The 27,820-nt window shown below is 54.2% G+C and overlaps 1 protein-coding gene across 1 annotated transcript; it reads left to right on the plus strand.

Moving 5' to 3' along the window:
• Positions 1-27,462, plus strand: slc25a10a (solute carrier family 25 member 10a). The gene is made up of 11 exons (XM_063030583.1): positions 1-243; positions 13,166-13,285; positions 18,165-18,279; positions 18,541-18,589; positions 19,318-19,359; positions 21,142-21,185; positions 23,280-23,350; positions 24,009-24,101; positions 24,895-24,972; positions 26,111-26,167; positions 26,922-27,462. Exons 1-11 carry the CDS (start codon positions 154-156, stop codon positions 27,021-27,023), a joined length of 861 nt encoding a protein of 286 aa, XP_062886653.1. The 5' UTR covers positions 1-153; the 3' UTR covers positions 27,024-27,462.
• The last annotated feature ends 358 nt before the right edge of the window (positions 27,463-27,820 follow it).

Genomic DNA, 27,820 nt, shown 5'->3' on the forward strand with positions numbered 1-27,820 from the left:
GCCGGTCTCGGCTGCGCTGGACGCCAACCTCTTTCTCCCCGTCAATGCTTCCGACTCCGCGCACTGCACAGCAGCTCAGCCCTGGGAAGCAGGGTTTCCTGTCGGTCGCCTGCACTGCGAGGCCAGCGGTTGTAGAGAGCTCCCTCGGCAGCAATGACGGAGAAGCGGATCTCTCGCTGGTATTTCGGAGGGTTGGCGTCTTGCGGGGCGGCGTGCTGCACCCATCCCCTGGACCTGCTCAAGGTGAGTGTTGAGCCCCCCGGCACATCGGCAGCCGGCTGCGTGGGATGTATCGCCGGCGGGAGGGAGGGAGGGAGGGATCATTTCCTGCCGGATCACTTAGATTCAAATGCGGATTTTCTGCAGTGAGGCGGCACGCCGGGCCTTTGATCACGAGGCAAACTCGGTCATTTAATTATAGAACTTTTAAATGAATGTCGACTCTTTTGCTGCCCGACCTGCTGAATTCCTCCAGCATTTCACGCGTGTTGCTCAAGACTGCCAACCCTCGCAGGATCTGGCGAGTTGGTGCTGCAGCGAGGGGTTTGAACTTTGCCCCCGTTGCTGTTTGGGAATCGAGGCCCCTGTCTCCAGCCCGCTTCGTTTAGCCCCACTGCCTGCTCCATCTCGGAGGCTCCGTGCCGAAGTCCCCGGTTGTGGCGGCTGCGCTCCAGCTAGGTGACCCGAGCGCTCCCCGCCGCTCCTTCCCGCTTTGAGTCCCGGCTGAACCGAGCAAGGAAAAAGAATAGGAAATATTCGCGGGGATAACTGCTTGAAGAGACTCGGGTCAGGCAGCGTCCGCGCGGGGAAATGGGCAATCTATGTCGCGTACTCTGTTGTCCGGAAACGTCCACCGTCCTCCAGACGCTGCTCGACCCGCTGAGTTCCTCCAGAATTGTCTTTTGCTGCTCGTGGCCCCGAGGTTTGGAGCGGGGGTTCCCAGCTTTTTTTAAAAATGCCATTGGCCGAGAGGTCTGTGTACCCCGGGTTGGGAACCCCTGATTTAGAGGGATATGGACCAAATTGGTCAGCAGCGATGGGTTGGGCCGAAGGGCTAGTTTTCGTGCGGAATGGCCGGCCAATGCAAGGATCAAGCAGATCTGCACTTGAGTGCAATGTAGGTCTGGCAAGCCGGACCCAGCAGTATAGTAATTGGTTTATTGGTTCGTTTTGCTGAGGTACGGGTTATTACAGCCCGGTAGTACAAAGTGAGATGCAGGATTTGGTGTGGTACGGTTAGAGAGAGGGAGAGTGCTGTGCAGGTAGACAGAAAGCTCGGAAGTTCACGGTGAGCTCGGCTGGTAACAGCGTAGTAAAAGGAGTCCTTCGGCCGGGTGGTTTGTGCTGTCAGGGCTTTTGTATCTTCTGCCCGATGGGACAAGAGAGGATGTTTGGGGTGGGTTGGGGGGGGGGGTCTTTGATTATACCTGCAGCTCTCCCGAGGCAGCGAGAGCGGTAGAAGAGGGGGAGTGGTGGAGATCTGCTCACGGTGAAAGGTGTGTGTGTGTGTGTGTGTGTGTGTGTGTGTGTGTGTGTGTGTGTGGGGGGGGGGGAGTTTCATTGAGACAGTGGTGTGAGAGTAAATCGGGTATTTTTCACCTTCGTCTGACTTGAAAAGCCCAGCTAGCTGGTGGTCAGACTCGGTGCGTTATAGTTGGAAGTTAAGGACAGACGAAGGCTGATTGATAAGTTCATGGCCTAAGGTAGAAGGAGTCAATTTTAGAAAACCTAGCACATTTATTTTTCCTACATTTACATACTTAGTCCAGTGGTCGTGGAGCGTACGGATCCCTTCTTTGTAGAAGTCGGCATCTTGGACCTCCAGAAAGTGTCCCACAGCAGGGGGAGATTCGTGGCCAAGGGAGAAGGAGATGAGTTATACAGCTCTCCTTACATGCACATGCAGTTCAACTCTTTCAGTGATTATGCAGAAAGTTTGAAGTTAATAACTCATCTCCTTCTGCCTTGGGCCACGAACTTATCAATGACTCCTGCTGTGGACCACTTTCTGGAGGTCCAAGATGCCAACTTTTACAAAGAAGGAATCCGTATGCCCCACCACCGCTGGACTAAATAAATATGCAAGGTTTTCTAAAATTGACTCCTTCTACCTTAGGCCACGAACTAATCAATCACCCCTCGTAGTGTCTTGGAGAGAGATGACACAGAAACAGGCCCTTCGGCCCCTCTAGTCTGTGCTGAGCAGCAGCCACCCATTTTCATTAAGCCTATTTTACCCTCCCATGCTCCCGCCATGCCCCCTTCCAGATTCTCTTACATAAACACGCCAGGCAGTTGACAGCAACCAATCAACCCACCCACTCGTGCGTCTTTGGGATGTGGGACAACCCTGGGGGAGCTCCCGTGTTCTCAGCGGAGACGTGTGAAGTCCCGAGGTTGGGAACGAGCCTGGATTCTCTGGCACTGCCTAACCTGAGGGTAGGGGCCGTGCGCTAATGGATTTAGATCATTGGTCAGTGGAGAAGGATGGGTCAGGGCAGGTGGGGCAGAGGCGAGGTACTCTGTGAATGTTTACCTGCTCCTGGTTAATTGTTGCCAGAGTGAATTGTTTTGAGCTCTGTGTGTGCTGATTAGCGGGGCAAAGTCTTGCTGCTCCTTCCTGTGGTTTGACATTGATTATTCCGGGCCAGTGCCTATTGCATCATTTCCTCTGACCCAGTTTCTCTCTCAGGGAGAAACGATTCAGCTCTCTGAGGAGTGATCCCATTTCCTCAATTGTGAGGAAACCTCCCTCAATTACCCTACTCAGCTTCCTGTTAATCGCTGTAGCTTCCTGCACCAGAGACCCCCGGCGGGACACACACAACTTGACATGTCAGTCCATGGCCTCCTCTACTGCCACGCTGAGCCACGCTCAGTTTGAGGAACAGCACCTTATATTCTGTCTGGACAGCCTCCAGCCTGATGGCATGGACATTGAATTCTCAAACTGCCGATAATTCCCCCATTCCCCCCATTCCCCATTCCAGTTTCCTTCTCTCACCAGCCCATCACCTCCCCCCGGTGCTCCTCCCCTTTCCCTTTCTTCCGTGATTTCTGCCCTCTCCTGTCAGATCCCCCTTCTCCAGCCCTGTATCTCTTTCACCAATCATCTTCCCAGCTCCTCACTTCACTCTTCCCCCTCCCGGTTTCACCTATCTCCTACCAACGTACTTCTTTCCCCCTCCTTCACGTGCTTCTGACTTCGACTCCTCCTCTTTCCTTTCCAGTCCCGACGAAGGGTCTCTGTCCGAAACGTCGACTGTTCATTCATTTCCACGGGTGCTGCCTGGGCTGCTGAGTTCCTGCAGCATTTTGTGCGAGTCCCCGTAAAAACTCCCTTTCACCCCATCGTAAGACTGTGTAACAGCACAGTAGCGTAGTGGTTAGTGTAACACTTCACTGCGACAGCTGAAAGATGGGCGTTCAATTGCCATTGCTGCCTGTAAGGAGTTTGTACGTTCTCCCCGTGACCGTGTGGGTTTCCCCCGGGTGCTCCAGTTTCCTCCCATGTTACAAAGGCGTACGGGTTAGGGTTAGAGAGTTGTGGCGTGTTATACCGGCGACGCCCGCCGGCTGCCCTCAGCGCGTCTCGGATTGCGTTGGTCGTTGACGCAGGCACTGCATCTCACTGCGTGCTGCGATGTACATTTAACAAATAAAGAAAACGTCCTGTGTTCTGGGAAGATGGACTCTAGACCTCATTGTGACCTTGCAGTTTTTTGTTTGCCTGCACTGTAATAGTTTATTCTGCATTGTTACTGCTTTTCCTTTGCACGACCTGATGAAATTGTCTGTGTGTGTACGTGCGCACGGCTTTTTGCTGTGTCTCGCATTTAGTAGTGCAACCACCTCCAGCCATCACACAAAGGCTCTTCACCGTCCGGGACGTAGCCTCTTCTCGTTCCTACCACTGGGGAAGAGGTACAGTGAGGCCGAGACCCACACTCAACGGTTCAGAAAAGGCTTCTTCCCGTCCACCACCAGATTTCTGAACGGTCCACCTCACTATTCCTCCATTTATTAACTTTGTCTTGACGCCTTTGCTCTGCACTGCTGCCCCAAAACAGCGGATTTCACACCATTTATGTTAGTGACAGTGAATCTGATTCAAATTCCTTCAAAGTCCAAACTAAATTTATTATCGAAGTATATATGTGACACCATTCACAACCCTGAGATTCATTTTCTTGTGGGCATTCTCAATAAATCCTTAAACTGTGTAAATACAAAAAAAAAGGGGGAAAATAAATAAATAAGCAATAAAAATCCAAGAGCATGAGACGTGTCCCTGAAAGTGACTCCATAGGTTGTGGGATCAGTTCAGTGATGGGATGAGTGAAGTTATCCCTTTTGGTTCAAGAGCCTGATGGTTGAGCAAGAGTAGCTGTTCCTGAGTCTGCTGGTGAGAGTCCTGAGGTTCCTGCACCACCTTCCCAATGGCAGCAGCGAGGAGGGAGCTTAGCCTGAGTGGTGGGGGTCCCTGACGATGGATGCTGCTTTCCTGCGACGGCGTTTCGTGTAGATCTGCTCAGTTATGGGGAGGGTTTTCCCCTTGATGGGCTGGGCCGTATCCACTCCTTGTTGTAGGATTTTCCATTCGAGGGTGTTGCCGTTTCCTTTCCATACCCGATCGTGGAGCAACCAGTCAATATACTTTCCACTCCATCTGTAGGAGTTTGTCAGAGTTTGTTCTTGGTGGCAGTAGATCTCGCTGCAAGCGGCTAGCATTACATTTCACATTGCCAGCTGTAAGATCGGGGTTCAGTTCCTGCCGGGAGTTTGTGTGATCTCCACGTGGGATTCTGCTGGCTGCCATGGTTGCCTCTTGCGTTCCGAAAGATGTACGGTTAGGGTTAGTGAGTTGTGAGCGACCCATGCTGGTACCAGAAACATGGTGACACTCGCGGCCTGCCCCCAGCTCTTCTTTGGACTGTGTTAGCCATCTTGTACAACAAGATCACTCTTGACCTCATGATCTACCTTGATACGGCTTTGCTTCTGCACTTCCTCTGTAAATGTAACACTTTATTCTGCACTCTGCTATTGTTTCCCCTTGCACCAGGGGCTCCCAACCTATCGTATGCCTCAGAACCCTACCATTAGTCGAAGGTTCCTGGACCCCAAATTGTGAACTCTTGCTTTGCACAAACTCAAATGTACCGATGCAATGAAATGAACTTGCAGAACAAAGCTTTTCACTCTACATGTGACAGTAATAAATCGATTTAATTTGCCAGTAAATGCAAGCACTGCTGATAACATCACATCCCATGAGCGACTTAAAGCCCAAGGGTTGTAGTGGTGTGGAACCTTGAAACACCTTGGCTGGTCTGTCAAAATCCAAATCTTCCTTGGATGTCTCTGACATCCACATACATTCCAACAACACTTTAAAACCCTTTTGAAAATGCTGCCATTTAAAAAAAAAAGAACTGAAACACTCACAGAGTACTACATTCTCACAAGCCGGTAAGACCCTGCCTGGGTCAGGCCTGTCGGGAGTTGTCAGGCCTGACGGATTCGGGCCCAGCACCATTCTGAACACCAGTTTAAAATGTGGAACTCGAGCGTGCAGAGGAACGGATCTCAAACCCACACCCGTGACTCTGAGGTAGATTATCATAAAGTAAAGATGAGCTTTAATTTGACGTGTGTTATTGAAACATCAAAACGTAGCGAGATGTGTAATTTGTGTCAGGGGCCAGCAGTGTCCGAGGGTGTGCTGGGGGCAGCCAGCAAGTGTTGCAATGCCTCCTGGTGAGTGTGTGGTGGTGTGCCCCCTGGTGAGTGTGTTCCTCCTGGTGAGTGTGTGTTGGTGTTCCTCCTGGCGAGTGTGTGTGGTGGTGTGCCCCCTGGTGAGTGTGTGGTGGTGTGCCCCCAGTGAGTGTGTGGTGGTGTGCCCCCTGGTGAGTGTGTTCCTCCTGGTGAGTGTGTGTTGGTGTTCCTCCTGGCGAGTGTGTGTGGTGGTGTGCCTCCTGCCCCACCCCACCCCACACGTCTTGTGTCACTGTGCTCCCGTTGTGATGTTCCATTCCTTGATGTATTGAAGTCTGCTCAGGAGTATGCCTAGGGCGGATAGCGACAGGTTTAGTGAAAGGGTTTGAACAAGGGCGTGGAGAAAATGCGAGGTCGTCTGCTTCAGTAGGGAAAAGTCCAAAAGCTGTAAACGCTCAGAGAGGTAGAAAACCGTTTGAGCGCAGATCACATGTTGCATCGGTGAGACCTGATGTAGGTTGGGAGGCCCCTTCATTGAGCTTTTTCCACTGCAAAAGGCAGGATCTCCCAGCGTCCCACACACTTCCACTCTAGCTCGAATTCCCATTCTGACACGTCAGGGCCTGACTGCCGGATGACCTTCGTCTGGTCAGGGGAAGTGAGGAGGTGATAGAGAGGAGCGATAGGCAAGTAGTCACACCGGGGCCTTGGGAGACAGATAAATGGGTAACAGTCAGGACAGGGAAGGGCAAGAGTCAGATACTAGAGAGTACCCCTGTGGCTGTCTCCCTTAACAATAAGTACTCCTGTTTGAGTACTGTTGGGGGGGGGGATCCTACCTGGGGGAAGCAATAGTGGCCGCATTTCTGGTACAGAGTCTGGCCCTGTGGCTCAGAAGGGTAGAGAAAGAAAGAGGATGGCAGCAGTGATAGGGGACTCTGTAGTTAGGGGGTCAGACAGGCGATTCTGTGGACGCAGGAAAGAAACTCGGATGGTAGTTTGCCTGCCAGGTGCCAGGGTCTGGGATGTTTCACATCGTGTCCACGATATTCTGCAGTGGGAGGGAGAACAGCCAGAGGTCGTGGTACATATTGGTACCAATGACACAGGTAGGAAAAGGGAGAAGGTCCTGACAACAGACTACAGGGAGTTAGGAAGGAAGTTGAGAAGCAGGACCGCAAAGGTAGTAATCTCGGGATTACTGTCTGTGCTACACGACAGTGTGTGTAGGAATAGAGTGAGGCGGAGGATAAACCCGTGGCTGAGGGATTGGAGCAGGGGGCAGGGATTCAGATTTCTTTAGGGGCAAACGTGACCTGTACAAAAAGGAAGGGTTGCACGTGAATTCCAGGGAGACCAATATCCTGGCAGGAAGGTTTGCTAAGGCTGTTGGGAAGAGTTTGCACTAAAATTGCTGGGGGGTGGGAACCGAACTGAAGAGACGGAGGAAGGGGCGGTTGGCTCACAAATAGAGAAAGCTTGTAGACAGTGTGAGAGGGAGGACAGGCAGGTGATAGAGAAGGGACGAGCTCAGACTGACGGTTTGAGATGTGTCTATTTTAATGCGAGGAGTATCATGAACAAAACAGATGAGCTTAGAACGTGGATCAGTACTTGGAGCTATGATGTGGTGGCCATTACAGAGACTTGGTTGGCTCAAGGACAGGAATGGCTACTTAGAGTGCCAGGTTTTAGATGATTCAGAAAGGACAGGGAGAGGGGCAAAAAAGGTGGGGTGTGGCACTGTTGATCAGAGATAGTGTCACGGCTGCAGAACAGGAGGAAGACGTGGAGGGATTGTCTACGGAGTCTCTGTGGGTGGAAGTTAGGAACAGGAAGGGGTCAATAACTTTACTGGGTGTTTTTTATAGACACCCAATAGTAACAGGGACATCGAGGAGCAGATAGGGAGACAGATTCTGCAAAGGTGTAATAAGAACAGAGTTGTTGCGGTGGAGATTTTAATTTCTCAACTGTTATCGATTGGCATCTCCCTAGAGCGAGGGGTTTCGATGAGGTAAAATTTGATAGGTGTGTTCAGGAAGGTTTCTTGACACAATATGTAGATAAGCCTACAAGAGGAGAGGCTGTACATGATCTGGTATTGGGAAATGAACCTGGTCAGGTGTCAGATCTCTCAGTGGGAGAGCATTTTGGAGATAGTGATCATAATTCTATCTCCTTTACAATAGCATTGGAGAGGGATAGGAACAGACCAGTTAGGGAAACGTTTAATTGGAGTAAGGAGAAATATAAAGCTATAGGCAGGAACTTGGAAGCATAAACTGGGAACAGATGTTCTCAGGGAAATGTATGGCAGAAACGCGGTTGACTGTGATTAAGAAGGCATACGGTGCATTGTCCTTCATCAACTGTGGGATTGAGTTTAAGAGCCAAGAGATAATGTTACAGCTATATACGACCCTGGTCTGTGCTCAGTTCTGGTCACCTCACTATAGGAAGGATGTGGAAACCATAGAAAGGGTGCAGACAAGATTTACAAGGATGTTGCCTGGATCGGGGAGCATGCCTTATGAGAATAGGTTGAGTGAACTCGGCCTTTTCTCCTTGGAGTAACAGAGGATGAGAGGTGATCTGATGGAGGTGTATAAGATGATGTGAGGCATTGATCGTGTGGATAGTCAGAGGCTTTTTCCCAGGGCTGAAATGGCTAACACGAGAGGGCACATTTTTAAGGTGCTTAGAAGTAGGTACAGAGGAGATGTCAGGGGTAAGTTTTATACTCAGAGAATGGTGAGTGTGTGGAATGGGCTGCCAGCAGTGGTGGAGGCGGATATGATAGGGTCTTTTAAGAGACTCTTGGATAGGTATCTGGAGCTTAGAAAAATAGAGGGCTGTGGGTGACCCTGGGTAATTTCCAAACTAAGTACATGTTCAGCACAGCTTTGTGGGCCGAAGGGCCTGTATTGCGCTGTAGGTTTTCTCTGTTTCTACTGCCGCAATGTGGCCACTTGCAGGTTGGGGGGAGTAACACCCCGTATTCGGCCGGGGAGATTTGATAGAGGCATACAAGATTATGAGGGGTATGGACAGGGTAAATGCCAGCTGGCTTGGGTAAGGTTGGGTGAGACTAGAACTAGAGGTCATAAGTTCAGGGCAAAAGGAGAACTATTTCAGGGGAAGGGGAACGTGAGGAGGAAGTCCTTCACTTGGAGAGTGGTACAGCTGCCAGAGGATGTGGGTTTGATTTCAACATTTGAGAAGTTTGGATAAGTATGTGAATGGGGGGGTGTAGTGGGCTGTGGTCAATGGGACTGATCCAATTAACAGTCCAGTGTGCAGTAGATGGGCTGAAGAGCCTGTGCCTGTGTTAAATGCCCCATGACTCTCACTGGGGGCCATTGGACTGCACCCGCCTCCGGATCAGTCCGCGGTCTTTCCCGTTGAGTGTCCAGTCGACAGCGTTTCATTACACGGTGGCCAGCGTTTGTTACCGGCTCACATCCCTGCCAACGCCAGCAGTACTGGGGTCGGCTTTGGCGAGTTTGATTCCGGACCCGCTCCAGCGCACTCCCTTCGCGGGCGGCGCTCACGTGAGCTCTGTTCTCCCGTCACGTTCCGCTTACGCACGACCTCAGTCGGGGGGGGGGGAGAAAGCCTTGGCGTTCTCTGACTCTCCCCAGCTCCCAGACCCCGAGCCCTGGTGAACCCCTCCCGACGTTGAGACGTTGGAACCCTGCGGTCCCCAGCGGAAACCTCCTCGCCTCCTGGCCTCCCCCAGCCGCTGTGGCTGGGTGTGGGTGTGGGTGTCGGTCGGTGCTGCTGTGGCCGGGGCTTTGGCTGAGAGTGCACTGGAGACGGAATGGAAATGGTTGTTGTAGTGTAACGCTTTACAGCACCAGCGATTGTTCAATTCCCACCACTGTCTGTAAAGAGCGTTGTGTTCTTCTTGCGACTGCGTGGGCTTCCTCGCGCATTCCAACCAGGAACGGGTCAGAGTGAGGGTTAGAAACCTGTGGACACGCTAGTTGGCGGCGACAGTTGAGGGGAGGGTCGCCAGCGCTTCCTCAGACTGTCGGTCATTGACGCAAACGATGTGTTTCGATGCCCCTGTGAGGGTTGAAGCTAACCTTCGAGCCGGGCGGAACCAGGAGCCGTGAATCCCCAGCCGCGGGCAAACACAGCTCGGCGCTCAAATCAAAGCGATGTTTGAGTCGGCCGCTTTAAATCCTGTTCCAGACCGGCTCGAGTTGGCAGGTTTCCAGGGGCCACGGCTTCAGCTGGCGTAAACACACCACAGATCAGCAGATAGTCACGGCAGGTTAGACACTGTTTCTGCTTCAAGTGAGGGGCTGCTGTAATCAGTAAATGCCTTTTGACAGCTCTGACCTGTGTCTTGCCAGTGTCTTTGTTAGTAACGGGCCCTAATGCCCCTAAGAGTTTACACCCACGTCACCGTTCACTCTACTAACCCATACCACTTCAGAATTGTGTGTCGTCACAGTCACTCAGCTAAACTTACAAAGACTAGTTGGGACTCGAGGGCCTGAGTTATAAGGAAAGGTTGAATAGGTTAGGACTTTATTCCTGGAGCACAGGAGAATGAGGGGAGATTTGATAAAGATACAAAATCACGAGGGGGTCTAAATCGGGTGAATACATCAACGCTGTTCCCCTTCGGTTGCCTGAGACTAGGGCTAGAGGTCATGGGTTAGGGGTGAAAGGTGAAATATGAGGGGTGATTGATGGGTTCGTGGCCTAAGGTAGGAGTCAATTTTAGAAAACCTAGCACATTTATTTTTCAACATAATTAAAGACCCCTCACACCCTCTCCATGAACTGTTTGTTCTTCTGCCATCAGGCAAACGTTACAGGAGCATCAAAACTGAAACCACAAGGCTACTAAACAGCTTCCTCCCACAGGCAGTCAGACTGCTGAATAGCTGCTCCACCTGACTCTGCTTTGGACACTTATAACTTGATTTTAACTGACATGTGGCTGTTGTGTTTTACTATTTATTGTTGTGTTTATTATTTAGTGTTGTGTTTGTTATGTTATGATTGCACTGCTCCTGGGAAACATTGTCTCATTCTGCCCTGCAGAGCTGATGTACGGTTAGAATGACAATAAAGTTTTTTGAATCTTTGAATATGAGTCCCCTCCTACATTTACACACTTAGTCCAGCGGTCGTGGAGCATACGGATCTTGGACCTCCAGAAAGTGTCCACTGCAGGGGTAATTGATAAGTTTGTGGCCTAAGGTAGAAGGAGATGAGTTATACAGCTCTCGTCACATGCACATGCAGTTCAACTTTGCGTGATTATGTAGAACATTTGAAGTTAATAACTCATCTCCTTCTACCTTAGGCCACAAACTTATCTTACTTCCTTTATTTAAAAATTGCTGGTGAACGCAGCAGGCCAGGCAGCATCTGTAGGAAGAGGTACAGTCGACGTTTCGGCCTGAGACCCTTTGTCAGGACTAACTGAAAGAAGAGCTAGTAAGAGATATGAAAGTGGGAGGGGAGGGGGAGATCCAAAATGATAGGAGAAGACAGGAGGGGGAGGGATGGAGCCAAGAGCTGGACAGGTGATTGGCAAAAGGGATGTGAGAGGATCATGGGATGGGAGGCCCAGGGAGAAAGAAAAGGGGGAGGGGGGAAACCCAGAGGATGGGCAAGGAGTATATTCAGAGGGACAGAGGGCGAAAAAGGAGAGAGAGAGAAAAAGAATGTGTGTATATAAATAAATAACAGATGGGGTACGAGGGGGAGGTGGGGCATTAGCGGAAGTTAGAGAAGTCGATGTTCATGCCATCAGGTTGGAGGCTACCCAGACGGAATATAAGGTGTTGTTCCTCCAACCTGAGTGTGGCTTCATCTTTACAGTAGAGGAGACCGTGGATAGACATGTCAGAATGGGAATGGGATGTGGAATTAAAATGTGTGGCCACTGGGAGATCCTGCTTTCTCTGGCGGACAGAGCGCAGGTGTTCAGTGAAACGATCTCCCAGTCTGCGCCGGGTCTCGCCAATATATAGAAGGCCACATCGGGAGTACCGGACGCAGTATATCACCCCAGTCGACTCACAGGTGAAGTGTCGCCTCACCTGGAAGGACTGTCTGGGGCCCTGAATGGTGGTAAGGGAGGAAGTGTAAGGGCATGTGTAGCACTTGTTCCGCTTACACGGATAAGTGCCAGGAGGGAGATCGGTGGGGAGGGATGGGGGGGACGAATGGACAAGGGAGTCGTGTAGGGAGCGATCCCTGCGGAATGCAGGGGGGGGCGGGGGGAGGGAAAGATGTGCTTAGTGGTGAATCCTGTTGGAGGTGGCGGAAGTTACGGAGAATAATATGTTGGACCCGGAGGCTGGTGGGGTGGTAGGTGAGGACAAGGGGAACCCTATTGTTAGTGGGGTGGTGGGAGGATGGAGTGAGAGCAGATGTACGTGAAATGGGGGAGATGTGTTTGAGAACAGAGTTGATGGTGGAGGAAGGAAAGCCCCTTTCTTTAAAAGGGGTTTAAAAAAGAAAAACATTTGGTTTTTAATGGAAAAAAAAACCCCACTACACTATAGAAAACAAAACCAAAAAAAAGGGAACTGGGCAGTCCATTTTGAGGATACAGCCAAAAAAAAGAGACTTTCTGATCAAAATCTAAAACTTCGAAAGAACTTATCAATCGCCCCTCGTGTTTAAGGGGAATCTGAGGGGGAGCTTCTTCATTCAGGGGGGTGGTGGTGGTGAGAGTGTGTTGGTGGACGTGGGTTTGATGGCAATATTTAAGAGAGGTTTGGATAAGTACATGGATGGAAGGGGTGTGAGGGCTCTGGTCCGGATCAGGCTGATGGGCTGGCATGGACTCGATGGGCCGAAGAGCTTGGTTCTGTGCGGACCTGCAGCCTTCCAGGGTTTCAATTTGAAACTCCCCGATTTCGGTGCGGCAGTGTGGCGATCAGCGTAACAGCACCGGCGGTCGGGGGCTTGTACGTTCTGTGTGTGACTGCCTGGGTTTCCCCCGGGTGCTCCAGTTTCCTCCCACAGTCCCAGGCGTACGGATTAAAGGTCTGTGAGCTGTGGGCGTGCTGCGTTGGTGCCAGAAGCTGGTGACACTTGCAGCTGCTTGCGGCACGTCCTCGGACAGCGTCGGTCACTGACGCAAATGACTCGTCTCACCGTTTCGGTGTTTAAAGGGGTTAATCTTTTGCCTTTGTATTTTGGGATTGTAATGCTGTCGTCGCCATCTGGAGCCACGCGAGCCCGCGAAGCGACCTCCCCATTGCGCGAAGCCCCCCCGCCGTCCCCGTGGCTACTGCTGGCTCTGCCTCCGAGGGTGTTTCCCGGGCAGAGCCTCGACCGCTGGCCCGCTAGCGAGACCTGCGAACAGTCACATTGTCCGAATTGACTGGGAGATTCCCCCCCCCCCCGTCTGTGCTGTGTGTGCGTCGAGGGGTGGGTGACGGCTGTCTGTCTCTGTTGTTCACAGGTCCATCTTCAGACGCAGCAGGAGGTGAAAATGAAAATGACGGGAATGGCTTTGCACGTAATCCGAAACGACGGCGTCCTGGCCCTCTACAACGGCCTGAGCGCCTCGCTGTGCCGGCAGGTAAGGGAAGGAGTGCTGCCCCTCCACCTCTCCCCCCCCAGTGGAGACGAAGGGAGGGGACGGGAAATCCCAGACAGCTGCCACTCAGGGCTTTGGCAGAGAAGCAGGGGAGGGGGTGCCGGGGGGTGGGGGGAGACTGGGCTGTGAGAGGTCCCGACACTCCACGCAGTCAGGGTGGGGACCTGCAGGCTGTAGATGTGAGGGGGGTGGGGGGGGGTAGCAGGTTGTGAGAGGTCCCAACACGCAGTCAGGGTGGGGTCTGTGGACTGTAGATGTGAGGGGGGGTGGGGATGGGAACAGTGTCTAACACGGAGTTGGTCCTGCGATTGCCTTGACTGCTGAAGCAGGGATAAGTGGGCTGAATGGTCTCCCTGCTGCTGACTTGTTGTTGGTGAAGCGTACAGAGCGTTACAGAGGGCACGCTGAACGCAGAGCGTACAGACCGCACGCTGAACGCAGAGCGTTACGGACCGCACGCTGAACGCAGAGCGTTACGGACCGCACGCTGAACGCAGAGCGTACAGACCGCACGCTGAACGCAGAGCGTACAGACCGCACGCTGAACGCAGAGCGTTACGGACCGCACGCTGAACGCAGAGCGTTACGGACCGCACGCTGAACGCAGAGCGTACAGACCGCACGCTGAACGCAGAGCGTTACGGACCGCACGCTGAACGCAGAGCGTACAGACCGCACGCTGAACGCAGAGCGTTACGGACGGCACGCTGAACGCAGAGCGTTACGGACGGCACGCTGAACGCAGAGCGTTACGGACGGCACGCTGAACGCAGAGCGTACGGACGGCACGCTGAACGCAGAGCGTACGGACGGCACGCTGAACGCAGAGCGTTACGGACGGCACGCTGAACGCAGAGCGTTACGGACGGCACGCTGAACGCAGAGCGTACGGACGGCACGCTGAACGCAGAGCGTACGGACGGCACGCTGAACGCAGAGCGTTACGGACGGCACGCTGAACGCAGAGCGTACAGACTGAACGCAGAGCGTACAGACTGAACGCAGAGCGTTACGGACGGCACGCTGAACGCAGAGTGATACAGCACAGGTGCCGGCTCTTTGGCCTTTCCATGCTGACCCCTCTGCCTGTATCGGTCCATCTCCCCCCCAAACCTGTTCCCAAGCCAATCCAAAATCTTCTTCATCGCTCCCATCGCATCTGCCTCCAACCCTTTCCTTCACCCCTCTCCAGGCATCCACCAATCTCTGTAAACCTTTAAACCTTCAACATTTACCTTCCAGTGTTTGCCATCGCCGCCCTGGGAGAAAATCTCTTACCCAGCTCCCATTATCCTGAGAACTATTGTTGTTTTGGGGTCGGTTTGGCGCTGGCTGTCGCCAGTCTCTCTCTCTCCCATCCGCCCACCTCTCCACGTCTGATCCAATGTTTGTCAAGGTCTTCCTGAACTTCCAGGTGTTATTTTTGTCCTGTTCCACCTTCCGATTCTTCCTGGAGTCCAGCGGGACAGTGGCAACTTCCAGATCTAGGAAACCCACTCCACGAATCCGATTGGAGTGGGAAATTGTAGCCTTTTACCTGAGGTTAAATTTATTGAATTCATTAAGTGTTTTAAGTATTTGAAGTTTATAGATCATTATTTACAAAACAAGGCTTATCTGTAACTTTCAATTTTGAATGTCAGAGACATTTATGATTTTTGAGAAATTTGACAGCTTGCTGTGCTGGGCTGGTGTACTCAGGGATGAGTCATTGCTGGGTGTTTCCTGGTGCTGAGTATTACCGGGGGGGGGTGGGTGAAGGCCATTCAGCCCATCGTGTGTGAGGGTTAGTGTTGATAAAGATCACAGTGGCGATGGGGGCAATGAAGTTGACTGAGGGGAAAGTTGGGGAGGTATTTCACAGTAACTGAGCTGTCAACAAAGGAGAGGTAAACCAGCAGAGAAATCAGTGAGTGATGACAGTAATATGATATATTTATTTACCTGAGATACAGGACAACACAGACCCCTCCAGCCCAACGAGTCCCCAGCAACCCACCGATTTAACCCTAGTCTAATCACAGGACAATTTACAATGTCCAGTTAACCTCCTAACTGGTACGTCTTTGGTCTGTGGGTAGAAACCAGTCCACCTGGTTCCTGTTGAGAACACAGCAACTCATTGCAGGACTGAACTCCAGACGTGGGGACACCCCCGGCCGTAACAGTGTCCTGCGTATTGCTACGCTGTGTGGGTGCTCTTTGTGTCATATATCCATGAAATATGTGCAGTGTCGTAGGTTTTGCTACAAGTTACTTTTATGAGAAAACAAATTTTTTTCCCCCATTAAATGTGACCAGCATAAATTTCCCTTTTGGTTTGCTTGGAACTACAAACAACAGCAGACAGCTGTCGAGTAGTTTGATTTTCAAAGTATTCTGTATAAATCGAATTAGGCCATTTGACCCATTGAGATTACTCTGCCATTTGATCATGGCTGATTCTTGTTCAATCCCCACTCCCCCAGCTTCAACTCCCTCACCAATCCAGAACTTACCAGTCACTTCCTTAAATACACCCAGTGACTAGGTCTCCGCAGCCCTCTGCCAGTGAATTCCACAGATTCACCACTGGAGAAATTCCTCCCTGTCTCTGTTCTGCAGAATCGTCCTTCTATTCTGAGACTGTGTCCTCTGGTCCCAGACTCTCCCGGTGTTGGAAACATCCTCCTCACATCCACTCTGTCCGGGCCTTTCAGTAAAGTTTCAAGTGATTACCCGCTCATTCTTGTACAGCCCCACAGCCATCAAATGCTCTTCCCGTTAACCCTTTCATTCCGGGGGTCCTTCTATCCAGCAGGTTTTAATGAGATTTTCCACAACACCCTCACCCCGTCCTCCTGAACTCCAGGAGAGAGAATCAGCTCAACACAGTACAGGCCCTTTTGGCCCATCTAGTCCGTGCTGAACTGCCTACTCCAATCCAAACTTCTCTCAAACATTGAAATCGAGCTCACATTCACCACTTGTGCTGGCAGCTCGTTCCACACTCTCACCACCCTCTGAGTGAAGAAGTTTCCCCTCTTGTTTCCCTAAAACTTTTCACCTTTCTCCTAGTTGTAGTCCCACCCAATCACTGGAAAAAAGCCTGCTTGCATTTACCCTATCTATACCCCTCATAATTTTGTGTATCTCATCAAATCTCTGTTCAATCTTCTACATCCTGAGGAATGAAGTCCAAACCTATTCGATCTTTCCCAGACCCGGCAACGTCTTTGTAAACTTTCTCTGCTCTCTTCCTTGTCGGTAGGTGACCAAAACTGCAGACAAAACTCCAGATTAGGCTTTAGCAACAACTTGTACAATTTCAGCATGACGCCAGGGAAAGGGTTAACTGAAGTCCGGCCAGTGGGGGTTTCGAAAGTGTTTGTAATGATTCAGCCCCCAGGTGTGGGTGGGGAACAGCTGGCCCACCAGGACACGGGCAGCGTGTCCGGGGAACTGAGAAAGCGGGGAGTTCGGGGAAGTGTTTTGCTTGTTAATGAACCGTCGCCAAGGAGACGGCAAAGCTGTGCTGAGTCTGAACTTGTGATTCAGGACCATTCACTGATCTGGGCTCGGAGCCACCGAAACGACTCAAAACTCATTCTCACTTGGGACACAGCCAGTATTCTGTCCGAGCTGCTCAGAGGCAGGCGGGGGAGGGAGTACAGGGGCTCTCCCAGCAAGTATGAACGGAGTACGGGAGACGGGACCCAGTGAGCTGAAAGTGGAGTGGGGCAGGGGTGAGGAATGTCAGACAAGTTTTTAAACAGAGTGGTGGGTGTGTGGATCGCCCTGCCAGCGGTGGTCGTAGAGGCCGGTACATTAGGGATAGTTAAGAGTCTCTTATGGATAATCAAAAACGGGAGGGCTACGTAGGAGGGAAGTGTTAGATTGATCTTGGAGTAGCTTAAAAGGTCACAACACGGTGGGCCGACGGCCCCTGTACTGTGTTCATGTTCTGAGTGGCAAGACCAGGCTTTGCCGCTGGTGGAGCACGACTGCCCCCCGGTGGGTTCTCGGCTAACTGCACCCTCTCGGACTCGGCGGACCAGATTCATCCCCAAAGTCAGTCCCAAACCTTCCGGCCCGTCACTGCCCCTCACATCTGCCCTCCTAAACCTGGGAGAGCACGGGGCGTGGGGCAGAATGGGGCTTTTACTGTGCAGTTAAATCTGCTGGACAAATGCAGCTGTGTGGGTCTGTGCATGTTAGTGAGTGAGTGTGTTGCATATAAAATACACACACATTAGTGCTGCATGTTTGTGTGTGTGCACACACACAGTTCATGAATCCTGTCCTCCCCCCACCCCTAGAATTTGGAGGGGAGATGTGGGGGCAGTGGCTAGCGGGAAGGTTTCGAGACGAATCTGGTCAGCTGAAAGCAAGGTCACAATTGAATTACCTCCTCAATCCCCCACTGACCTTTCCCCCCACTCATTACACGTCCATCTTCTCCCAGAATTTAAAATTATTTTTAAAGTCCTGGATGTTTTCCTGGAGGACAAGCACTCCCACCCCCCCGGCAAGAATCCTCAGCATCTTTAAAATGTTTCAGTCAACCCACTACATCTGTCCTCCCTCATTTTTCTGAGCACCAGCATAGAAGCCACCGTACTATAGAGATGGGGCCTCGGTCTCTGTCGCCTTCGCCCGCTCCCGCCGGCGCTCAACTCCAGGCAAGTGTGGCGATCCTCACGCTGACCCGCACTGATTGGGTTTGGCCAGGACAGTCCAACAGCCCACAGAAAGTCAGGGACGAGGGGGTCGGGGGGGGGCTTGGGGAAAGGTTTGGGTCCACAAGGTCAGTGGGGGGTAGGGTTGTGTGATGAGGAGCTGCTGCTCTGGTAACTTTGCCTCTCTCCCCCACTCACCAAAGCTCACCTACTCGCTGACCCGTTTTGCGATTTATGAGACGGTGAGAGACCAGCTAGCCAGAGGCAACACCGGTTCCCTCCCCTTCTACCAGAAAGTCCTGCTGGGAGCCTTTGGAGGTTAGTTGGAGGCCGACATTTTCTGCGTCTCACCATGTATCGGTTTGCGTCCTTGTCCCTGTATTTGCGTGTGCGTGTATCCCGGTGTTTGTTTGTGTCCTTGTCTGCGTACCTTGTCGCTCCCCCTCCCTATCGTCAGGCTGGGCTCATGTGGGCTGGGTGAGAGTTCTCTGATCTCTGCCTGCTGCCTGGAGGAGGGTGGGTCCCTGTGCCGACCCCTCCAACCTCCTTAACCCACTTCTCCTGATCCTGTTCCTGCAGGTTTCACCGGGGGATTTGTCGGCACGCCGGCAGATATGGTCAATGTCAGGTCAGTGGGCTGTGGTGACGTCAAACTTGCTGGGCGTTCCTCCCTCCCTCTCCACCCTCTTCTCTCACCCCCGCTCCGTCTCCCCCCCTCACCCTCTTCTCTTTCCCCACCCCGCTTCGTGTGTGTCTCTCCACCCCCCCCTTGCTCCAACTCCGACCCCTCCCCACGTTGTCTCCTGGATTTCAGCACCTCAGACAGCGGCTGGTGGTCAGCGCTGACCCAGGGGTGTCAGACCTGGCGGCCACAGAGAGGTGAGGGGGGGTGGGGGGGGCAGGGACAGTAGTTGAGGGGGCATTATGAGCCTCATGGCTGTGAACTCCCCACCCCCCAAACTCTTGGTCTTTACCCTCCTTGCCCTAGAACTCCCTAACCTTGGGGTTGGGCTCTGGCCTTGGTTCTGTCCTATGTTGCTGTATAATCCCTCTTGACCCCCCCCCCACTATCCCACAACCTCACGGGGTGACCTCGGACTTCCAGAAAGAGCCGTCCTCTCCCTCCCTCCCCGTGCACCCTGCTCCTGGCATTTGGCTGGGCTTAAACTCCCTTCTTGGGCTGTCTGCTGCTCGAGTTTTCCCTGTGTGGATTAGATCAGGGCGTTTGCCAATCACAGTGGAACGTCTCTTTCCCCTGAGGTGTGGATCCATTCCACTGACCGTGTGAGCTGGCCCTCGTCTGCGACGGGCACTAGGACCCTGTGACTGACCCTCTGCCTCTCCCTTCCCTTGCAGGATGCAGAACGACATGAAGCTGCCGGTCGAACTACGGAGGAAGTGAGTGTCGGCCGGACAACCGGCCTTTCGGCCTGCACCCCCAGTACAATCCCTGCCCAGAGAGCCGGCGCTCCTGCCTGCCCCAGCTGTCAGGTGACGGTGCGGCGGATTTGTTGCTCGAGATTGTGAGTCCCCCTGAGGGGGCAGGGGGGCAGTTCAGGGTCTGGACTTGGGCGGGTTCACCTCACCGGGGCTGAGTCCAGTTTACTGGGACGATGCCTGCCGTTGACTTGCCCAGAAGGAATGATTGGTGGAACGGAGAGGGGGAGGGTCTGTAGCAGAGGGCAGGAACCCAGCTCACCCCCCTCCACACCTACCCACCCACCCTTCCTACCTCCCTCGAAGCAGGTGAGGAGGGAAGGGTAGGGGATGGTTGGAAGGGGAGGGCAGCTGCCTATAGTGTCAGTGGGTCCCCAGTAAGAGACGGATCTAGGGGCCGTACACTCACTCTGAGAGGTGGGCGAGGTAGCCAGGGGTAGGGTGGAGGGAGAATGGGTTGGTGGCAGTGAGTGAGGTGATGGGAGGTAGGGGAGAGTGAGGGGGCTGGATGGAAAATGAGTGGAATGCGGCTGGTAAAGGGCCGTATCATTGGATGTGCTACCTTTCTGTGTTGGGGGGGGTATGCAGACCCTCATGTCCCCCCACCCCCGGAGACACTGACGGGACCGGGGGTGGGGGGGAGGTGTTGCACCGGTCAGTACCGTACAACAGGTTCCTGAGCAAGTTCACCGACACCCCGTCCACCACCTGTCCATTCTGTGGAGGGGAGAAGTCAGTGCACCACGCTTACACGGGACGTGAGAGGCTGCAGCCCCCCCCCTTTGGGCTTCCGAAGGGGCTGCTGCTGAGGTTCTGTCTGCACCAGTCCCACGCTCCTCGCATACATGGGCACCCAGTTCGGAAGGGGACGGGGGGGGCGTGAGGAGCATCTCCTGGGGTGGGTTTGCTCCTGGGCTTGGCCAAGATGGCCATGCGCGGGATGAGGCAGCGGAAAGTGGCGGGCGCTGCCCCTTTTCCAGGAATACATTCATGCCCGGCTGTCCCTGGAGAGGGAGCACGCGGTCACAATGGGTACAGTGGGGGACTCCTGGCAGCTGAGGTTTATAGATGTTATACACAGTTTCATAAATGCTAGTAACCATGTTTTAATCTGAGTAAACCTACTGTCTGTAAATATTGAATGTCTGAACCTTGTGTATATGTGATGTGAATAGACTTTTATAGTTAATAAAAAGAGGAGAGCGAGGAGCTGCTCTGGTGTTCTCACCCAGGTCGGTGGGAATTTGCTCAAAAGTCGTTTCTCCAAATCCTCTGCTGGTGAACTCGGTGGATGGAGCACGATGGGTTGGGAGATGAATTGTCTGTGTTTTGGGTTGAAGGACAGAGAGGGGAGATGGTGAGATGGGGGCGAGAGATAAGCCCATCATCTTTTCCTCCTATGGGTCCACCAATCATCTCCGGACCCTGACTCACCCCACCCCTTCTCCCCTCTACCCCGATCATCCCCTGTCTCCACTCTCAGTCCTGGTGTGGGGCTCCTTCCCCACCACAGATGCTGCTCGACCTACGATACCCCTGCAGGTGGTTTGTGGCTCTAGATTCCAGCGTCTGCGGTGTCTTGTGTCTCTGTTAGTGGGATCTTACTGTGCCCACGTGCCGGGAAGCGGATCTCCAGGTGCTGTGTGACCTTGTGGCAGGGACGGGAGAGGCGCCGTTGAAACGCAGGCTGCGCGCACGGTTGTGCATACACTAGCTCATCGCTTTTCCCTCTCTCCCCGGCAGCTACAAACACGCGCTGGACGGGATTTACAGAGTCTTCCAGGAAGGTGAGTGATTTTCCCCTCGTCTCCAGTGGGTGGGCACCAGGGGGACGCTGAAGTAAGTGGGGATCCCCACCCTCGCCACGGTGGGGGTGGGAAAGGTGCTGATCAAAGTCAGGTTAGCCCATTCAATGTCAAAGCATCGAGATTGCTTGCAGTTTCTTCAGCTTTCCTTGCACGTCAGGACATGTGTCACGGGGTCACCACAAATTCCTTTATGGGGTACAGGGCTGGAGTCCTGCGATACTGAAAAGTTTTGGCACATGGATGAAAGGAAAATGGAGGATTATGTGGGAGGGAAGGATTTGATTAATCTTGGTTGAAAGGTTAGCACAACATTGTACTGTGCTGAAATGTTCCATGTTCAGGGGATGTGGAGGCTGCAGTTAGACTGGGAGCCACTGGGGGGCAGGAGTGAGCCATTGGCTGAGGTTGAGGTGCAGTTAGACTGGAAGCCACAGGGGGGCAGGAGTGAGCCATTGGCTGAGGTTGAGGTGCAGTTAGACTGGGAGCCACTGGGGGGCAGGAGTGAGCCATTGGCTGAGGTTGAGGTGCAGTTAGACTGGGAGCCACAGGGGGGTAGGAGTGAGCCATTGGCTGAGGTTGAGGTGCAGTTAGACTGGGAGCCACAGGGGGGCAGGAGTGAGCCATTGGCTGAGGTTGAGGTGCAGTTAGACTGGGAGCCACAGTGGGGCAGGAGTGAGCCATTGCCTGTGCTGAGGCTGCAGTTAGACTGAGAGCCACTGGGGGGCAGGCGTGCTCCACCAATCGCTTCACTCCCCCCCCCCCATGCCCCCAAATTCTGGAATCTTGCTGATCCTCGGGCATAGTCTGTACACCATTGGTGGCTTTGTCTTCAGCTGCCAGGGGCCCGTGCACGGGGATGGTAACAGAGATTTGGTATTGGTTTAATATTGTCACATTACCAACATACAGTGAAAGATTTGTCTTGCATCCTGTTCGTGCAGATCAGATCATTACACAGTGATGAACTAGAACAAGGTGAAACAATAACAATGCAGAATAAAGTGTAAAAACTACTGAAAGAGAGCAGTGCAGGTGAATGATAAAATACGGTCATAACCAGGTTGACTGTGAGACCAAGAGTCCGTCTTATCGTACAAGGTCCATTCAGGATCTGATAATGGTGAGGTAGAAACTGTCCTTGAGCCTTTTAGTACGTGAGTTCAGGCTTTTGTATTTATTGCCTGATTGTAAACAAGGTCTTTGCCTGTGCTCAAAGCTCAAAGTAAATTTATTAACGTGTGTGTGTACACATGTACTTACGTGGGCTGTATATCAATGAGAAGAAGGCATGGCCGAGACGGTGAGGATCCCTGATACAACCTGCTGCCTTGACCCAGCGCCTCGTGTAAACGCTGTCCGAGGTGGAGAGGGCTGGACGCTGCTCTCTGCCGTCTCCTGCGTTCCTGTGCGCTGGGACTGCTGACCCAGACCCCGGCAAAACCAGTCAGGATGCTCCCTGATGCAACACCGGTAAACCGAGTGAGAGGTGTTGTCAGGGTTTTATTTGGGGTGGGAGGGGGTGAGTGGAGCTGAGATTGGATAGGACCGAGGGTGGGGGTGTGGGGAACGTTCCTGGTGCCCTGACCGAGGGTCGGGGTGTGGGGAACGTTCCTGGTGCCCTGACCGAGGGTGGGGGTGTGGGCCACGTCCCCGGTGCCCTGACCGAGGGTGGGGGTGTGGGCCACGTCCCCAGTGCCCTGACCGAGGGTGGGGTGTGGGGATGTTCCCGGTGCCCTGACCGAGAGTGGGGGTGTGGGCCACGTCCCCAGTGCCCTGACTGAGGGTGGGGTGTGGGGAACGTTCCCGGTGCCCTGACCGAGGGTGGGGTGTGGGGAACGTTCCCGGTGCCCTGACCGAGGGTGGGGGTGTGGGCCACGTCCCCAGTGCCCTGACCGAGGGTGGGGGTGTGGGGAACGTTCCCGGTGCCCTGACCGAGGGTGGGGGTGTGGGCCACGTCCCCAGTGCCCTGACCGAGGGTGGGGGTGTGGGGAACGTTCCCGGTGCCCTGACCGAGGGTGGGGGTGTGGGGAACGTTCCCGGTGCCCTGACTGAGTAGCCGCTCTCCCCTCACAGAGGGTGTGAAGAAATTGTTCTCCGGCGCCACCATGGCATCGAGTCGAGGAGCCCTCGTCACCATTGGGCAGGTAGGACGTGATATCGAGTGTGCGACGGGGAGGGGTGATGGTGTCGAGTGTGCGACGGGGAGGGGTGACGGTGTCGAGTGTGCGACGGGGGAGGGGTGACGGTGTCGAGTGTGCGACGGGGAGGGGTGACGGTATCGAGTGTGCGACGGGGGAGGGGTGACGGTGTCGAGTGTGCGACGGGGGAGGGGTGACGGTGTCGAGTGTGCGACGGGGAGGGGTGACGGTGTCGAGTGTGCGACGGGGGAACGTGAGGGGAGGGAGAGCAGTCCGGGCAGGGTGGGGGGGGTCTGACATGCTGAGGGGAAAGGGTCTCTCTGCCCCCACCTTTACAGTTACCGGATCATCACTCAGGCAGGTCCCAGGCCGGTGGGTGGTGGGGTGGGGTGCAGGGGCATCTGGGGCGATGGTGAGACCAGCTCCCCACAGTCACTGAACCGTGGTGTCTGGGCTCTGGTCACCTGCTCCTGGGCTGGGACCCGGTGTTTGATTTCAGCTGTCCGGTTCGGGTCGTCTCTGGCCAAGTTGTGGCTCAGCTGCGAAGGTGCATGGCTAAAACACTGCCGGTGGGCGGGTTTAGGGCCGTCTAGCCGTCTGGGCTGCTGTCTAGTCAGGGCGTGCGTTTGGGACGTGACTGAACCGCTCGGACTTCCTCCCGCAGTTGGCCTGTTATGATCAGGCAAAGCAGCTTGTGCTCAGCACCGGCCTCCTGGCAGACAACATCTTCACCCACTTCCTGTCCAGCTTTATTGCTGTAAGTACCCCATTGCACCCCCGTCTCCGCCTGTCTCCTGTCTCACCGCATCACCCCGTCTCCGGTCTCACCCCATCACCCCGTCTCCGGTTTCACCCTGTTACTGCCCGTCTCCGGTCCCCCCCCCCATCCCGCCCGTCTCCGGTCTCACCCCATCACCCCGTCTCCGGTCTCACCCTGTTACTGCCCATCTCCGGTCCCCCCCCCATCCCGCCCGTCTCCGGTCTCACCCTGTTACTGCCCGTCTCCGGTCGCCCCCCATCCCGCCCGTCTCCGGTCTCACCCTGTTACTGCCCGTCTCTGGTCGCACCCCATCCCGCCCGTCTCCGGTCTCACCCCGTCACCCCGTCTCCAGTCTCACCCTGTTACTGCCCGTCTCCGGTCGCACCCCATCCCGCCCGTCACCGCCCATCTCCGGTCGCACCCCATCCCGCCCGTCTCCGGTCTCACCCTGTTACTGCCCGTCTCCGGTCGCACCCCATCCCGCCCGTCACTGCCCGTCTCCGGTCTCACCTCCCCCTCCCCCGTTACTGACGCCCCGATTACACCCCGCCCGCCTCGGCTGTCCATGTCGGTCACCCAGTTACACTGTGTTCTCTCGGGTTTGTGACGCGGTCTGCTTGCCCAGATGGGCTGTGGTTGGGCACGTCCCAGGCCGGGTCAGTGGGGGAGGGGTTTCTAACGGGGGTTCTGGGGCTGGGTCGGTCTGGCTCTTGCCTCTGGACGTGGTGGTGTGGGTTTGGGTCAGTATTCCTGACCCCTCTCTAACACTGACCCTTGCCTCCGGATACAGGGTGGCTGTGCCACGTTCCTCTGCCAACCCCTGGACGTCCTGAAGACTCGGCTGATGAATGCCAAGGGGGAGTATCGGGTAAGGTCCGGCCTGGTTCTGGGGTCAGCCTCCGTCGTGCCGTCGGGAGCCCGTGTCCCAGTGGGAGGGTCTGTGTTCTGTGGTGGCTCCCGGGCTCGGGTAGCTGTTCCTAAGGACAGACGACCCCGGTATGAAACGACAGCTTACCCGAGTCAGCCCTGAAATAACCAGGTAACGTGGAGTGACCCCAGGCTGGTGGTGGTGTTCCAGAGCCAGGAGTGGATTGGGCCAGCTGAAGGACAACATGGGCTCGATGGGCCAAATGGCCACCTGCCCTGTTGTAACAGATGCTGTCAAGCACAAAAACCTGAAGTGAGGGTTCCCAACCTTGTTATTTTTTATATGCCATGGAGCCTCACCATTAACCGAAGAGTCCGTGAACTCCAGATTGGGAATGCCTGCACTAAAGAATTTTGGAAATGCTCGCTAGGTCAGTCAGAGCCCGTGGAGGGAGAAGCGGGGTTTATGGTTCAGGCTTCTGACGGGGAAAGGGATGTGAGCTTGTTCTGTAGAGGCAGAGGGAATCTCGAGAACGTGGGGACACGTGTTGTGTGATCGGGGGAAGAGGGCGTCTAACTGGGCAGGGAGAGGTGGTAGTCAGATGTGACCAGAGGTCAGTAAATGTACAAGGTATGCAACTGGGAGGCTGGCCCACACTGTCCAGATTGAGTTTACTGTCATCTACGCGTATGTCTGTGCACAAAAGTTCAATCAGCCTCTCGAAGAAATCACGTTAAACATAAATAATGTAAGGAAGAACATTTGCATCAATCCAATTTTCACATCCTGTCAGTCAGCCCATCCTAGACCCCACGTCGGGAGGTTCGGGAGGGGAATGGAGGGATCGAGTGGGTGGGGTGAGAACTCAACTTCCCAACTGTAGGGTTTGGGATCTTGTCAAAGACTTTGCTAAAATCTGTGTAGATAACATCTAACAACCGGCCCTCGTCAGTCCTCTTGGTCAATTCTTCCAATTTAAGAATCTCAATCTAACTTGTTTTCTATCAAGTTGTTCCCCAAGTTTCCTTTTGGTCTTGATCCTGGGGGGTAGTTGGTTCACTCGTGCTGGGCTGGGGCTGGTGGAGGGGTGATTGTCAATCAGTTGATGCCAAACCTGGACCTGTGCTCTTTCCCCCAGGGGGTGTGGCACTGTCTGCTGGAGACTTCCCGACTGGGACCTCTGGGCTTCTACAAGGTGAGCTGGGTGGGGATCACTCACTGTTGGGGTGCAGTCTGAGCGGGGTAGGGTGTATCCTGGAGCTCGGAGGGACTGCGTCGTGGAGCAAGGGGAGGGTGGGGTCGTAAGAGAGGACGTGGAGTTGGGGAGGAATGGGAGGGCAGTTGAAGGGTTGTGGAGGGGTCTAACGTTTGGGGGGTGTATTGGGTGCATGTGGTTAGAAGGATAGAGGGTGGGATGGAGGAGATGGGATGAGGATGGGATTGGAAGAATCAAGGGGCGAGTGGGATGAGGAGGGATGGGATCCCTCCACTGGGATTGATAGGTTCTTGATTGGACATGGCGTCAAAGGTTACGGGGAGAAGGCTGGAGATTGGAGTGGAGGAGGGGAACAGAGAAACAGGATCAGCCATGATTGAATGGTGCAGCAGACTCGATGGGCCAAATGGCCTAATTCTGCTCCTATGTCTTGTGGATCGAGGGATCGGTGGATGAGGAGGAATGAGAGGGGTCAGAAAGACCAAGGGGTGAAGGAGACGTGAGAAGAGCTGGGGGCAGTGAGGGTGCGAGGGGTGGGGTGGCACCACTGGAGTGAACGAGGATGTGGTGCACTTTGAGGAGGAGAGGCAGGACAAACGTTGAGGTGGGTCAAGGGGTCCTGGGGTGGGAGGAGAGGGGTGCGCCTTGGGGTCCAATAATCGGTGGTCCCCTCAGGTGGGGGGGTGAACAGAGTCAGCTGTCCGACCCCAACGTCTGACTCTTTCTCCCCCAGGGCTTTGTCCCCGCTGCGATTCGCCTGGTACCTCACACCGTGCTCACCTTCGTCTTCCTGGAACAGCTGAGGACTCATTTTGGGGTCCTGGTACCGGCCTGAGACAGAGAACTCCGCCACCCCCACCTCAGTGCCCCTCTCCCCCCCAATCCACCCTCAACCCCCCTGCCCAGCATGGGATGGGCAGTTCCCTGCAATAAATCTAAATCGATCACGACAAGATGGCTGCCACCATACCCCGGGGTAAAGTGGTGGGATCTCAGGCCTGAGGATGCGACTTTGGTGAGCCCACAGAGGGTCTTGGCCCAATCCTCTCTCTCCTCCCCCCGTGTGTCCACACCCTTCCTTTGCCTGTTCATCCTCCCTCAATCTTCAGGACATCGGCTCCGGGCCCAAGGCTGACGGGATCTGCCTGTGCAACTGGAATTTGTGATTTGACTTTGGGGGGTGTGGTTCTAGGTCTGTGGACCCTCTCCCTGCTTCCTCTCCCCCCTCCCCGCCCCCACCATCCCCACTCCACCCTACCCCTGGGGTTCCCCACTCTTCCATCAAACAAGGATCGCCACCACCTGACCCTTGTCTCCTGGGACCTGGTGGTGAGAAACACAATGCAAACGTTGTCTGTGTTGGTCTTTACCCCCCCCCCACCATCTCCCCTCACCCCCGTCACTGCATTAGAGACCCGCTCTCGCCTCCTTGTACAGCTGCTCAAAGACCTGAAGCTGGTGCCCAGGGCTTGGTCACAGACCCGGCGGAAGTATTTTGCCACAGTGACTGCAACTTCCCTTTAATTAAAGGCGCACAGCGCAGTCGGTGTGTTCCGAGGTCAGTGTGATTGGTTGGCTGAAGAACGTTTCAGCGTGAAAGTGCCTCACCGTTTGGATACGGAACAGCTACAC

This window comes from Mobula hypostoma, chromosome 22, assembly GCF_963921235.1.
Source record: "Mobula hypostoma chromosome 22, sMobHyp1.1, whole genome shotgun sequence".
In the NCBI taxonomy this organism is placed as follows: domain Eukaryota; kingdom Metazoa; phylum Chordata; class Chondrichthyes; order Myliobatiformes; family Myliobatidae; genus Mobula; species Mobula hypostoma.

Bases quoted from the DNA above. Each gene is read 5' to 3' on its own strand.
- slc25a10a (XM_063030583.1), top strand. From the start codon at position 154: ATGACGGAGAAGCGGATCTCTCGCTGGTATTTCGGAGGGTTGGCGTCT. The intron at 244-13,165 runs GTGAGTGTTGAG...TGTTGTTCACAG, and splicing joins ATCCCCTGGACCTGCTCAAG to GTCCATCTTCAGACGCAGCA. The intron at 24,102-24,894 runs GTAAGTACCCCA...CTCCGGATACAG, and splicing joins TCCTGTCCAGCTTTATTGCT to GGTGGCTGTGCCACGTTCCT.